At 33.9% G+C, this 16,349-nt stretch overlaps 1 protein-coding gene across 4 annotated transcripts in view; it reads right to left on the reverse strand.

Annotated features, from left to right (window-relative positions):
* Nucleotides 1-16,349, reverse strand: part of LOC118197229 (uncharacterized) — a 193,136-nt gene that overhangs the window by 15,505 nt on the left and 161,282 nt on the right. Inside the window, exons 23-25 of one of the 4 annotated variants that reach the window (XM_085811640.1) lie at nt 14,341-14,446; nt 11,661-11,841; nt 10,390-10,459 (exon numbers count right to left, since the gene is read on the reverse strand). In XM_085811640.1, coding sequence (XP_085667766.1) covers nt 10,390-10,459; nt 11,661-11,841; nt 14,341-14,446 — 357 coding nt within the window. The remainder of the gene's footprint in view (nt 1-10,389; nt 10,460-11,660; nt 11,842-14,340; nt 14,447-16,349) is intronic. The other 3 variants (XR_015039711.1, XM_085811641.1, XM_085811642.1) reach the window with 3 other exon arrangements.

Here is a 16,349-nt window from a genome sequence, read left to right on the forward strand (position 1 = left end):
TTCATTATTGCGAACGGTGAGACAGTACCAGCCGTTATTCTTTCTAAATGGTTAGCGTGGACTATCGCTAAATGGTTAGCGTGGAATAGCGTCATTCTGCTGGATATATTGCAATGACCCCAATAAAACATTCTTATTTTTAGTTTGAGGCATATTTTAGAAATGAAGGGAAAGTTGTGGGGTTATTGCTGCATATGCCTCTTGCACAAACCTTCTATTCTAATGGTCTATTATTTCATTGATGCTCAGATAGTGAGTATTTCTGAGTCTACCAAACCACTGATATTTATAATAATTGGATTGCTACATCGTTCAGATTCTTTTGTCGGGCTCAGATCATTTGAAATGACAGGCCTCTTTCAGGTAATTAGTAGAGTTTCTTTTAAGAAAAACCTCGCGCATTTCCTCTTATTGCTTTCATAACTAACGTCTAGGTGTTCGGACAGTGGGCCATGATTCACGCAGTTGCAGTTTATTGTCACAATTTTGTTTGAGCTTTGACCCTCTTGAAGCACATTTTCCATGTTATGAAGCGAGCCATTCAGGTTGAAGAACGTTTCTTTAAGGTGATTTTCTTAAACTCTTTAAAATTTTATGTGCTTTGTCATGCTTAAAAACATCTTCATATATTTCCACCTATAAACTCTAACACATTTTAAAATATCTCTTTTGTCTAAATAAATGTTACATTATGTTCTTTACGTTGACTGAAATAACGCTTAAGGGTTATATTATATTTTGCAATATTCATAAATATTATTGATGTTATGTGGGAAAATAATGGAAACATACTAGTTCTTGAATTATAGGCTCTTCAGAAAAGCTGTTCTTTATCGACTCTGGGGACTAAAACATACACAAACCGAGTTCGTAGTCATTATTTCTCAGGGCGGATAGCGCAAATATCCGCAATGAAGCAAGACGTACCACGTTTCGAATATGGGGAAAATTTCGTTTTATCTTGATTGGTCACAACTCAGATAATGTTTGGATGCTATGTAGTACGAACGACATTTGCAGGCAGTATATTTGTCGATTAGATTTCACCAATGTCAGATGCAAAAAGAAATTGTATGCATATTTTTCGTTTATGGAACAATAAAACTGTAAAGAAATCTCAAATTAAGCTGCTAAGAATGCCTATTCTTTCCTATTCGTTTTCAAATTTAATTTCATACCTTAATCAATAAACAAAAAAATTCTAAATGTGTTGTTATTAATATTCATCAATAACTATTTAACAAAATATATAAAAGGGACTGAAGCTATACAATGTAAATACTTGTCATGTCTGACCAAGAATGTTATCACAGCTAAAAAATGTTTTGGCACTTTCGTGTTATCACATCGATCGTAAAACGTTTGCCAAGCAGCTCGGTTTACCTCAAACTATGGATGGAAATTATGGAGATATTACAACGCATTTGATAAACCTCAGCTGATTGTCAATAAACCACCTTTTGCTTTCATGAGCATGTATATAGATTAATTATTAAGGTAAAGGCACCAGTAGTTGACCAGCTAAGGGAAATTTCTCATTCACTTGTCAACAGTATTAGGTGTGGAGACAGTAATTAATTTTTCGTAGTTAACGGAATTCGGGTAGAGTAGACTTTAAGGTACCCCTTGTATTATGGCGAAGTTGTTATTTGATTTATCGCCAAGTTGTTATTTCATTTATGGTAGCTTAAGTAGTTGAATGTTATGGAAACCCTATTGTGATGTAATCGGGTGCATGATTCTGGGAAATTTTGAATCATGAGATGTTTTGTAAGCGTTTTTGTGGTGTGTGTTGGTTTGATTCTTTAGACGGTAGAATGGCCGAATGTAGTAAGATTAATTTGAAGTTTCTGTACGATTTGGAGCGAAAGGGAAAAAGAGCTTTAATTGACTGGTGTGTAAATTAAGGTTTACTTAGTAGCCATTATAAGTGTCCTGTATATAGGAAGGATATGCGTCTAGTCGAACGTAAAAACCGTTTAGATGGATTTGAATGGGTTTGTAGGAAGAAAGGTTCAGATGGTCACTATGTGAAGCGTTCGATCAGAAAGAGTACCTGTTTGAAAAAAAGTCATTAGAGTATGATTGATATTTTGATTTTTACGTGGCTCTGGGTGTACGAAGCGAACTCGAAAATCATGGTAAGTGAATATTTGCTTTTGGTAGTGCTTAAATGTATAACATGTTTTTCCATTTTTATGTTATTTTATTGTTTGGTTTAAAATGTGTTTTATTGAGATTATGTATTTTTTGTTTGCCTATATTGTAGAATTGGATGCTCCTTTGACTTTTTAAGTGAAAATATATCGATGTGTACATGGACAAAGTAAAGGGAGTGCGCAATGCAAGTTTGTGCAATTCGGGGATTTTTTTTTTTTTTTTTTTTTTTGAGTGAAAATAGCTAGTATACATGGATAAAGTTAAAAGAGTGCGCAATGCCATTTTTGTGCAATTCGGGGATTTTTTTTAATGAAAATAGGTCAACGTGTAGATGGATACGGAGTTTGTGCAATTGTTTGTCTTGTTATTTTGGCTTTGTGTAGCGGCAATTTTTGGAGCAAAAATCGCCGCTTCCCAAGCCAAAATAACGAGTCAAAGAATTGCACAAAATCGGTATCCATATACCGCCAAAAATCGCCAAAGGGTACCCTAAACTATACTTTTATCCGGAATTCTTCAACTGCCTACCTACTGATGACCTTTTTTTTACCGAAAAAAGTTGTAATATAAAATTATTATAAATAATTTAGAAAAAAACGTTTCTTCTCCAGTAGTTGACCACCTAAAAATAAAGAGTAAACCACATAACTCACGGGTCATTTTGTTCAATAATACATGCACTTAATAAATATTCGATTGCCGAATTGAATAATACAAATAAATAACTGTACTTACACAAAAACTGAACTCAATCCCTAACCAAAAATGGTAATCAGGCGGCAAGAATTAGCAGGATCTGGGAGAGCACAAGTTTCACTGTCAGCCATTACGTAACTGATAGGCATATCAACTGGGAGTTAATAAAATGTGATACTAGACGGCAGTAGCGTCTTATAAGCAGGTTTGCACAAACGCCAAACCAAAATATCCCTTATTTTGAAGCTTTTCCCCTAAAATGGTCAACTACTAGTGCATGGTCAACTTTTGGCCCCTCAACCTTATTGCTACATTTTCTGTTGCATTTTGAAGGAAATGATCACAATTTTGGGCCTATCTTCTACAGAACAGCAAGCAATGGATTATTTTCAAAGTTATAAGATCCTACCTTAAAAAAAATGTGTATTAGTGGACACGATATGGTTAGTTGAATATGACAGACAAAACAGTAATAAATTTAGAACAGCTACCTGCAGGAAGTTTGTATTCATAGCTTTATAAAAGCTTCCGACGAAATCGGGAAGTCTAATAAAATATTAGATATGGAAGAAAGCCATTTTATGAAGCCCAAAAACGAAGTGTCTCGGATACTGATTGTTTGTTAAATAAAGAGGCGCCAGTAAATAATAAATTCTGCAGGAACGGTTGTAGCAACTTTTGACGGCACCTCAGTAAACTTTCATATTCAATGGTAGCCAACTTTCATGTTTATTGGTCTCAACTTTCATGGTTGATGGGATAATATGTAAGTACCAATATGTTTTAATTATTAATGCATTTTAAACCCATGTAAATTTAAAATATGTATTTTATTTACGCTTTTGGCCTAAAGAATACAGGAAAGTAAAGAAAGAAAATCATTCAGTTTGAAAGTAGGAAAATCAGCTTCTTTTAATCAACATAGCAAATGTCCATCTTTGCCCCTCCCAATAAGAACTATATTTATATTCAGAAATTGAATTTCTGTTTAATATCTCATAGAATTATTATTTAAAATCAGGAGGCTGTTAATAATACATCATTGCTAGCAACTGTAAAGTAAGCCGAAATTTTTTTGGAAAGAAGCCAGAATTCCAGAAATTATTTCAGAAATTGAAACATTTACAAACAAAATTCATTAATTACGCTTTCTAGTTGTTCTCCCAATGCTCTGTTATACAAAATGAGAAAATAAGGAATTTTATAACTATAGCAAAGTATTTCGTTGAATTTCATACACATGAATAAGAAAAGAAATTTTCTTCCTTCATAAACGCTGAGTATTTGTATATAAAGACACAAAGTATGTCATGTGTGAAATTGAATAATTCATTGATATGTATTCTTATTTCTCATTCTAAATTTTCAAAAGTTTGATTTTAAAATCAGCTTTTCTTTCTTCCCCTTTAGATAGATTTTCAACATTTTTATTGTTTGTAAAACTGTTTTTTTTTTTTTATGCTTTCGGTGTTGCATCTGCATAAAAGAGATACGTAACTCACGTGAAATAATCCACAATCCACGTGAACTATTTTTAAATTAGTTCGTTCAAGACAATACTAAAAATAAGCTCGGCAGCAGAGAAGAAAATTTTATCGTCTGGAATCTCTGAATTAACCACATCCTGCGTCACTAGACAGCGACACAAACTTCAATTTTTTTTCTCCTTATCAGCGAGAGCTCTTCACTCTCATAACGCCACCGCTTTAGGGTAATAATCCCAAAGCAATAGGTAAATAGCCATTTCTTGCTAAAATGCCTAGATTGCCATTACGTTCAATGTTTCAATAATCCACATGAAATAAAGAATAATGAACATATTTTTAATGTTAAAGATTTTAATTCCTCAAGATATCATTTACTGGAAATCTATAGTTGCTATATATTTCAACTCACTATTTGACTATATATTTCAACTCAGTATCCATTGTGGCTATATTTCAACTCACTATCTATTGTGGCTATAAATTTCAAATGAACTCATCATTAATAAACATTTATGGAATTAGCATACATGAAACAATCCATTAGTATTTCATTGGTCAATTAAAAGTCCATTGTTTCCACATTTGGTTCCTCTTCCAAAAGCATTGCGTCTTAATTAAACTCACCATATACCACGAGAGTAAGAAATGTGATCTCACTGTAGTGGTGCATAAGATTTACTTCATCAGTAAAGAAGTTCTTTTTAACTGCTAAAATAATAATGCAAAGAATAAAATCAAAATGTAAACAAAAAAACTGAAGATGCAGCCTCGAATCCATATGATGTTTAAGGCATTTTCTAGCAGAAGATCGATGTTATCAAAAAAGCTTATCCAATCTTCATCTAGGATTTTCCCCAGCGTTTGCTGAATGATAAGCTTTGCTTAAGTTTCCATGGTTTAGTCTTTCTGTCACCGGTTTCGCATATCTCCATATTCTACGAGGAGGGTTGACATGATCACATCCCGGCAGAGGAGTATCTCTGAATAGAGATGGAAGATCAGCTTTGGAACCGATTCACTTTAATGAATAAATGATCAGCGTTCCGGGGAAAACGGAACGGCACTTCTTTAACAGTTCACTTAGAGCTGTTTTAGGGAAGCGTGTCAAAAATTTGATTCTTCTTAATGAAAACACAAGCATTCTTTACTTTATTATTAACCAGAAACGTATCTGACCTATTTCTATGTGTCTATGTGTGCTTTCGGTTTGCTTGTGTTCCATCTAGAATTTAAAAAACAAAACATTAACTAAACCGACGTATCTCAGCCAAATTGACCACCTCTGTATGTAAGTGGATGGCTGTCTTTCCCATCTGGCAGTCTGTTTAAAGTACATATATCATAGGAACTAGTTCCTCGGATTTCCAACTGGCCCTTCGGAGTAGTAATTATTCGTTCTTTTCATCGCTCTTGCTCTAGCCGCAAATCTGGCTCCTGCGAGATCTTGATTATTTGCTCTTTTCGCTTCCTTGGAGTTGTTCCTTTGAGTTTCATTTTGATTCTTTGAATACAGTGTCATAGCTATGTTCAATAATAAATTATATTTTTATTTATTTACTATTTTACTAGCATCTTATAATCAAGAGTTGTGAATTTCTGTTTAAATCTCCTTTTGAATTAGTACATATTTATAAACATAATTTTTTCCACTTAATTTATATTATCAAGGTTGAGGAATAAAATGTAGACCCTACCAAATAGAAAAACCTCGAGCGATACTTGGTATTATTTTATGAAATTAGATAAAAAAATCTGATGTGTACACAACATGACTTCCTTATACGGAATATTAAATTATGCGCATTTTTCTTGCATTTCATTTAAACTTATTGGATTGAATTAAATCTACTTCGCCGACAGCGCATAAACGACAATAGAATAAATGCATTCTTTAAAATTCACTCTAGTATTTGTTTACCATAGCGACACTCTGGCGCTAGATTCAGTTAAAAATTATTACTGTAACTAAATTTGTATTACTGTCAGTTTGCGCGCAGTGCTTCAGTACAAATTTTAAATTTTCGGAAAACACAGTTAGTTTTTTCTTTATAAAAAAAATTCTTATACACTATTAAGTAAAATAAATCAAGAACGATAATCATCTATGTATAAAGATGACACACTGAAAATTTCATATATGTATTACAAAAACAATTTGACTTATTAAAACTCGAAAATCAGCTAAAATTCTCACTTTTTGTGTTGCGCAAAAGTGATGACTCCCCTTCAGTATTATATTTCGTTCATATTATAACTCATAATGCACAAAATTTATATAATTTAAAGAAGAGAATTATCTAATCGTTGCCACATGTTCTATTCAAATACTATAATAAAGCTAGAATGATGTATAAAAGAAATTAAGCAAACAAAACAAAAAAGAAACAGTTTTTCACAGACGATGGAGTATTTCTCATTTAATTAATTCAGTTCTCACTTCGCGAGAATGCAAAAATACATAAAAACTCAAAATATCTATATTAAAAATTACGAGGTAAATCTCAAACACTTATTTCCTCGAAAAAATTCCAGAAAGAATTAAGCATGATTTAATTGGCAATAATAAATGAATGCGTTATCTTTGTTGTTGCGAAGATAAGTTTCTCTAGATTGGCAACAAATCCACTAGTCTCCTGTTTCAAATGTAAACATCAATGGCCGCCATTAAAAACAGGCTTAGCGGCAATTAAACAACTTTAAAATTGCTGATAATTCTAAAAATATTGCACACAGATTTACTAAAGGCATAAAATCCTTAACCGGAAGATAAAAACAACATAATTCAACCATTTTTAAAGCAAAAAATGTACAATTTACAAACATATAAGAGTAAAGAAACTGAGATCACTGAGCACGGTAAAAGAGTGGATATATATATAAATCTATTTATATACGTTTGGTGCGGCCGATTGTAACCAAAATACGAGGTGCACATCTACATGTTATAGCAGTCATATATACAAAATTTCAACGTTCTGAGGCTACTCGTTTTTGAGTTATGCGAGATATGTACGTACGTACGTACGCACGTACGTACATACGTTCGTACAGACGCCACGAAAAATTCTCTTCAGAATTAATTTTAAAGCAGTTTTATAATTTTTTGAAGGAAAAAAGTATTTTATTCTGTCCTTACGTACAGATATCACGCAAAAACATCGTTAAATTGCATTCGATAGCGGTCAAAATGAATATTTTCGTTGAAATATGCTGCCTGAAACTTTTCGCGATTACAATACTTCCTTTTTACTTCATACAAGGAAGTAAAAATGAAATTGCAGGTATTTTCAGGAGACATTTTCCTGTTCTTTGGGATCTGCCTCCAATCTAAAAATTTATTTTTACACTGTGCTTTTTAATAGCAACTGAATATCAGTTATAATAATATTGTAATCTTTAACAAAAGTGAGTTTTCATTAATTTTTAACTTAAGCATTTTTTTAAATTTCAGAATTTTATTGTTGTTCTGTGTAGAAAGGTTTTTTTAGGGAACCCCAAAAGATCAGTTGAAAGAAATCAGTCCAGGGAGTGAGCGGTTTATTTGAGTTACTTCCAGCGATAGCGAGACACAGTCCCGTAGGCGATCAGTGAGTTTACTTTTAGTTCTCTAAGAATCTCTGTTGACTACGAGTGTGATTCCTTTGGGTTTCACAGGTAATTGTTTCTTTTTATAAGACACCCAACACCGATGAGGATATTAGCAATGCAATTATATGGACTCTGAACGAATTACTTTATCTCAACGAGGAATTTCTGAAAGACCCCGACTCCGGAAAAAAGGCAAAGCAAGAAGGAGAAAGCAAAGCCTGAGAAAGAGGTGATGGGATACCGAAAAAGTCCAAGAAGAAGAAATACAGGAACTTATTCAAAAATTTGGAGTTCATTATGTGAGGCGTCACCTTGAGTTCGAAAAAAGATTGAGGGAAGCCAAATCCCCAGAGGAAACAACTAGACTTGTGACGGAACAGATTAGGGAAACCTCCGAACATTATGAAAAGAGACAGCTTATTGAACAAATAAATAATAATCCCTGTACGGAAGGAGACTGGACCACGCCAAAGAAGACTTCGAAAATTAAGGAAAATTCTGAACCAATGGAAATTCCCCAAGAAAACTGTTTTCAATTACTCAGAAAAATTTCAGAGGAAAACGATGAAGGAGGAGGCAAAGCTGAAGTCCCAGCCCCACCTATTGTATTTTCACACGAAGAAAGCGATTGGATGCTACTCGACGAAATGTTCACGAAAAACTGCACAGAGCCCCATGAAAGCCAGATGAGAGGAAAATCTATCTTCGCTTATGCCAAGACTCTGAATGATTACAGTAATATCAACGAACTACTACTAGAAAAGAAAATTCCTCACCATTCTTAGCAGTTTGACTATGAAAAGCCGATACGCGTTATTATGAAGAACCTCCCCGCTTTTGTAAAGGAAGAGGTTATATAGCAAGACCTGAAACGCAGGAACTATACGACCGAGAAAGTTAAACAATTTTCCGAGCGCCGTTATGGAGAAATAATAAAACTTCCCATATTCTTACTTGAGCTCAAGAGAATCACAGAAGGAAACCAGATCCACCAGTTAAACATGTTTAGTTTCAATGCTACAAGAGAAAAATTCAACCCCAGAAAAAGACCAGCGCAATGTTTCCATTGCCAGAAATTCGGCCACTCCCAATTTTATTGCAGTAGCTCCGTGAGATGTGTAAAGTGCGGGAACCAGCACCGAAGTATTCAATGCACCATGATACCCGAAGATAAGCCTACATGTAATTTCTGCGGACAAAACCAAGTGAGCAGCTACAGAGGTTGCAGCGAATACAAGAAAAAAATTGAAAAGAAAAGCGTCCCACCGCAGCCTAAAGCACCCGAATTCGCTAAGGAAAATTTCCCTAGTACGAAAACTGCTATTAGCCCAGTTTAGAAAAACCTCCCTTAAGTCAAGTATAGCGACAAACGTAAAGGAAAAGTTACTCCCCCTCCGAAAGGGCTTAAACGATGCAATCAAAGACGAAAAAAATCAACGCATTCCTTACCTCTGTCGTTTCATTCATTGGTAAAATCAGATCTGCAAAAAATTCAGCCGAAAAACTAGAACTGGCTTCCAGGTAGAAATGATACTCATTCAATTCGCTGAAACAAGGGATTAGAAAAGTAAATGCATGCGATCAGCGACAGACCAATAGGAATGCAGACAGTGTAAAGCAGCTAAATTTTCAGACTTCAAATTAATTCTATCTTTTCCTTTTCAGTTCTTTCATTTCCCTTTTAGTACTTTCTTTTCCCTTTTAGTTCAGCAGCAGTCTTACTGTCATCCTTTCCGGAATAGCTTCGTTAGTTAATGCGACGACTTATCTATGCGTCATCGTCAATTTTTAATTCTCAATCAACATCTCTCTACGTTATGTCAGGAAATATTTGTCATTTCTCCACACGTTGCATACAGGACGTGGCTTCTAGCCCAGGCGCCTGTTTCCATGTGTGTCTAGCACCTGAGCCTTCAGTGAGTGACCGGTTCCAGTCTGATCCCTTAAATGAACGGTTTTGCCCATTTCAATCTCCGAAGAGGGTTGAGGTTATCCTGTCTTTGGGTTAGAGTAGCATCCGTTTCTTTGAGATTAAACCCCTCTGGGATTCTCCATTTCTGCCTTATACGAAGAAGCTCGCAGTGGATCTAATCGTCCGGAACACATTGTTATAATTTATCAAAAGGGAGGAAATTCAAATTGAAAGAAAAAAGCTCAAGGACACGCCAGTAGATTCAGAAAAAAAAAAAAAAAAAAAAAAAAAAAAAAGAGGTGGAGAAAGAAACTTAGACGAGGCAAAAAGTAGATAAACAGATTAAACATGGATTGCATTGGCTAAAGAAAAATGACTTGTAATGCCAGATTATTATGCTTAGAAGTTATATAAAATCGTACAGGACTAGAAATGAATTAATTTCTTCATTCTTATAGCAGGGATGTAGGTTATGTTTAAATACAAGAGAAAAAGAAATTTATGATCTCCATTTTCACAGTTTAACATATATCAAATTTCACTTACTTATCATCACCATCCGAAAATTCATCGCTAGCTATAGCTGCAGAAACTGTCGTCATGACAGCTGGAATGCCTGAAGAGATAAATACTAATATCAGAATGCCATTTATTAATGTAAAAGCGGTAATGGCAACTGAGCAACTGCGTTCATTAGCATTTTATATACAAAAAATAAATAATATAATTTTAAAATGAATAATATAATAAATATATTAATATTAATATATTAAGTAATTAAAATTAATGTATTAAAATTAATAATATAATTTTAAAGTGAAAGAAAAGTCTATCTAATTTGTTCTGATCACCTGTTGTGAGATTACTAGAATATCGCTGTACTTTGCGCTATTTGTATATCGATTTGGCAGTATAAAAATATAGCGCAAAATCTGCATATTTTTCAGGAGATTTGATTTGATTTCTCTGCAAGGTATTCAGAGCGAAACAGATTACTTTAGGCCCTCATCTGTATGGACTTTTCAGATTCTTTCCTCAATAAAAAGGAAATTATTGTCACACATTTGTATTCTTGTAGGAGAGTTATCTTCAAATAATGAAATAGCATTGGCATAGCATCTGAATTTCGTAAAGCTGTTCTAAGATATTGCTTTTGGGACAACCTTCAGTGACTTGGATAAAGAAAGCTTCTTAAATTATTATTATTGAGGACCCTGTTACTGTTACTGACGATTGGTAACAAGTATATTATCAAAATATGGCTATAAATAGGAAGATTTATGTATACTGTGAAACCTTATTCATTTGTAGAAGAAATATATATATATATATATATATATATATATATGATCTCTTGCTCAGTTGAAGAAAAGGTTTATAAGTAAAAAGAAATATCAATTACAATAGGATCCACGCACTTAATTTCAGTCTGCATTTAGGATATCGGGCCAATATCAAACGGTATCAACTCACTGGCATCAGGGCAAGCAAAGCAAACTTTCCTTGCTAGAGTAGGATCTAGAAAAGTTTTGTCTTATGAGATTTGTCTTATGAGTTTTGTCTTATGAGATATTAGCGATCTTATTTCCTGTTCAATACCGTGCATTCAGTATTGAAATCTGCTTTACAGAAACCATTTTACTAAAATATCTATATAATACTTCACGAGTCACTAAATCACTAAATATTAAGAGAAATGCTTGAGTATTAAAAGAAAATGCAGTAAGAATTAACCATGAAAGAAGCTAAATGAAAAGGTCAACAGTGAAAGTTTATTAATTATGTGTGTTTAAAAGTTCATATGAGATAAGACTTACCAAAACCAAAAAATATAAGACTAAAAGGTGAACTGGGACTGCAACATCCAGGTACAAACTCCTTAAGAACAGAGCACATACGTACACTTTCCAAAAGAAGGAAAAGGAATGTTCCTTGGAAGAAGAATTGAATAAGAACACAGACGGCCACACATAACTTTGGGCTAGAATTTACACATGCCTGGAAAAATCAACAGAAACATTTCAGCAGCACTAAAAATATTTCATCAGTATAGATATTAGGGTGGAGTGAAAAAGGAAGAAAAAAATTTTTTTCTCAAATTTTATTATTTCCTAACCCAAAAAATGGTTCTGTTGGATGAAAAATCTAAGTACAAAATTGCAGCTCAATCGCTCATCATCTTTAGGCTCTGCATGAGGTAAATAAGAAAAATCAATCTTAATGTTAATGAAAACATAAAACTATATGTTAACAATATTTTTTAACATTTTTGTTTCCTGACTCAACTTATGGTTGTAATTGGTAAAACAAATACCCGTAAAAAATGTCAGCTTAATCACTTGTCATCCTCAGGTTCCACCAGAGAAACAAAGAAATTCATCTCGTTGCCGAATTTCGTAACTTCGTTCAGGGACTTATTCGACTGCGTATGAATCTATCTCTGCACCACATGTTTCCAACGACGCTTCTGCCAACAGCCTCGCATGCCTCTCTTGGTAAAACAAATACCCGTAAAAAATGTCAGCTTAATCACTTGTCATCCTCAGGTTCCACCAGAGAACCAAAGAAATTCATCTCGTTGCCGAATTTCGTAACTTCGTTCAGGGACTTATTCGACTGCGTATGAATCTATCTCTGCACCACATGTTTCCAACGACGCTTCTGCCAACAGCCTCGCATGCCTCTCTACTATTTGAGAATAGCAAGGGAACCTTCCTAGTATTTCAAACTGACAACCGCTTCTTATCAATCTTATATCTTTTTCGCCGAGGTTCAAGGTAGCCAGTGGTTACAAGAATAGGGTGGTTTCAACGAATCATCTCAAAATACTCCTCTGCTTAGGTGGATTTTTTGCTTATTTGTGCTTCCTAGATTTTCCCCTTCCAGTCATTGTCTATTGTTCAGGCCAAGTTCACGAATATATGCTCGTTTAACCTCCAGTATCGCCAGCAGGATGTTTTCAGTGCGAACAAAATAACAGTTCCTCTGAATAGCTTTGTGGACGATTGCCTTAAACTTTTCTAGCAAATAATGAACTTTTCTTGATCATTCCGTGATTCCATACGTGTTCTATGTGTTGCTCTCGATATTTTCTTTATTTCGAAGTAGTATGGCACATAAACTTTATAACATATTCGGCTGGTAGCTTCAATTCGTCTGATGGTTCGGCGGTTGATACATAAAGGCGAAGAATTCTGTTGGCTGTAGTGAGCCATCTTCAGAGGACAATCATCCCAGGACTCCTGCTTGCTAAATCTGAAGGACACTCCTCCTAGGATATTGCCTTAGAAAGATCAAGGATGTATGATCAGTACTAAGGTCTTTTTTTATTAATTCAGGATAGATCAACAATAATAGGGACATAACCTGTCATGGGAAGGATTTCCCATGTTTTCACGGATTTTCCTATTGTTCCAGAAAGCTATGGTGGCCCATATGTATTTCCATCAACCTTCTGGAAAGCATGACGAAGAGGCTATTCATTGGTGTGCAACAAGGATACAAACCAAAGCAGTTTATGACCAACAAAGATCTCAAAATGTTCCACTTTCAGTTGACGCCATTTTAGTCACTCATAAACAATAACTGATAAAGCAAAATTGACAAAACACACTGAACAGCCATTTAATTAACAATAAAAAGCATATATTTAAATATAAAAATAATTTTAAAATATAAAATAAAAATATTCGTTGAAATATCATGAAAGCCACGTGATTGCTTATCCCAAGCTAGAACTAATAGTCAGATTGGAACACGTTCTGCATCTAGTAGCATATTTTTGCATTAAATTTTATATTTTGGCGTGAGAAGCAATTTTCGCGCCAAAGATGGCGTTGTCAAAGGAATTCTTAAAAAAAAAAAAAAAAAAAAAAAAAAAAAATTCACTTGAGATGTGGAACCTCAAAATGTCAATATTTTGGGCTGAAATTCGAACACAATTTGTTTTAGCCCATTTGGAACCGTATATGAATCAGGCAATATGAATTTTTTTAAAAAAGGTTTTTTCGCTCGACCTTAGTTGCTATATATGTATTGTTGCAACAGAATGTAACGCTTTGAATCACAACTACAAGAACATCTTACAAAGCTACTTGGTGTATCTCTACAATGAAATATGTGCTTCTAGTGCTATGTATCCGAGGAAGCAAGATATTGCTACATAAATTTTCGTTAGAATGATGATATCTTGCGAAGTAGCAGTCAGTAGTTTGTTGAATTCAGTTAACAATAGATATTGACGATTATGCTCCTTACACCATTTGTTTAACTGTAGCTTTTGCCGAAGAAAATTTAAAACTTTAAACATCACTTGACAATCGTCAAATTTTTATGAATAAATATGAGTAACATCGGGAATGTATTCGTTAGTTTTTCATCTTCTTCAAGTTCTCACGTCTCATATTAAATTTACGAATGAAGGACATCTGGAAATGTATTTTCGAACTGACGAATGAAGTGCAAGTAGAAATGATGGTTGGAAAGAAGTTAACTTACTTCATCAACACTATACGAATGAGCAGAAGATACAAGTATGCATAAATAAGCTGCCAAAGTAGAGATCTCAGAAAATATTTGAGCCAAGCAATCCAGGTACAGCATCCTTTAAAACAGAGAAAACTCAATGAGATTGGAATTCCAGTACTCATATGATCATAATCTCTTGTTTTGAACACTAGTAATTTATAGAAAAAGCATATATTTAAATATAAAAATAATTTTAAACTTGTAAATGAGAAAGGAAATAACCGACAGAAGATTTTGATAAGTGGAAGAGCAATAGTTCTCTTATAAAGTCTTATAATATGAAAGAATCTTTAAGCTTTTTGTAATTAATCCCAAGAACATTCGTCCAAATATTGCATGATTTAGTTGAACATAGTCTAGACCAGCGCTTCTCAGCCGGTGGTACGCAGAGAAACAAAGTATTTTTAAATATTAAATTCTAAAATTAAACACCCCAACATCCTGCTTAAGGTTTTTCAATGCTCGTAAATTTATACTGTCTGAGCTTTGTTCAAAGTCAATAGCCGCTCGTAGACTTTAGCAAAACAATCCGTTTTTATTTTCACAAATATTCTTTTAACCGCAGACATAAGAAAATTGTCATAGATTAAGTCTTAAAAGGAGTCTTAGAAACAGATGTGTAATGCAATCTTTATAATAATAAAAGCAAGTGTAATGTGTCTGTCTGTCTGTCTGACCGAGCTCTCCAGCCAAATCTATCGCACGCAGGGACCTGGAATTTTTTATACGGAAGCACAAAGGGGCTGGCCACCAGACCTCGAAGCCCGATTTTCGATTTTTGAATTAGAAAAATTTTAAAAAAATTATTTATAATTGATTAATGACGGTTTTTTTGACTCACTGATATTATTATTTGTTTTCAAATAACGTTCGATTGTAACAATTGATTTCTTTATTCTAGCGTTAGTTTGCTGTTTTGACGATACATTAAATCGATTAATTACAATTCATTTCTTTTTTGTAGCTTGTGGGGGGGGAAGAGAGAGAGACAGTCTACATGTCCTACACTACTATTCCTGCGCTATTCACTTATCTGCATTTTCTAAATGCACGGGCAACGCCGGGCGGGTACAGCTAGTAGGAAATAAAAATAAGTTCCTATAAAAAGATAACAGTATCTCACTAATTCTTTTAAAGTTGATCAATTTATTAGCACGTCCGCATTTATATCGCCACCCTTTCCGGGCTCATATTGCTCTATTTTCAATTAGAATTACTTTTTATGTTAGTTTGCTGTATTTAACAGCAGGTATCTTGTCTTCTTGTTGCTTTGATGTCCTTAATTTTCTACAGGATTTGAGAATATCTTCGTTTGATTTTAAATAACTCGTAATATATTGTTGCTAATTCTGTACTTAGATAAGTAATTTTAGTTGAATTATAAGTAAAATTGCTGCATTTCTTTTGTAACATGAAAAATCAAAAGCGAAGCTATACAAGAAAAGTAAGGATACATTGTAAGAATATTTCTGTAGGAAAATTCCAGAGTCCTGAAATATTTCTTTTGATAGAAAGTAAATTTTATTAACCTATAATCGGACTTGTGCATACAATCAATCTATTACGAACCCGTACTCACGCAACAATATTGTGCACTTAAATTGTAGGATATAATTTATTCTAACTAATTATTTTTAGTTTGACTTGTCCTGTCCTTCCTGATTTCAGTTTCCTGCTGGAATGTAAATTTTGTTGTGGCATAGTATTCAAATTTAAATGTGTTTCAGAAGTAGTATTTAAGCTGCGTGTTAAGAGTTCAAAAAGAGTAGTAGCCGACCTAGTTCCGATGTTCATGCTGCGAGTTAAAAATTGGCTCTCTAAGTTAGTGTTCGACACCTTTTCAGTTTATACTGATATTTCTGGACTCGGCTTTGCTGTGTGCAGTCGATTTAGCGTTAGCTTCAGCTATGGAGCCAGTCATTAGATATCTTAATTTACTAGTGATCTGTTACGTTCTTATTTTCTCTTAATTTACTTAG

Source organism: Stegodyphus dumicola, chromosome 2 (genome assembly GCF_044657685.1).
Source record: "Stegodyphus dumicola isolate Sdum_Otavi_A_Nest chromosome 2, ASM4465768v1".
In the NCBI taxonomy this organism is placed as follows: Eukaryota; Metazoa; Arthropoda; class Arachnida; order Araneae; family Eresidae; genus Stegodyphus; species Stegodyphus dumicola.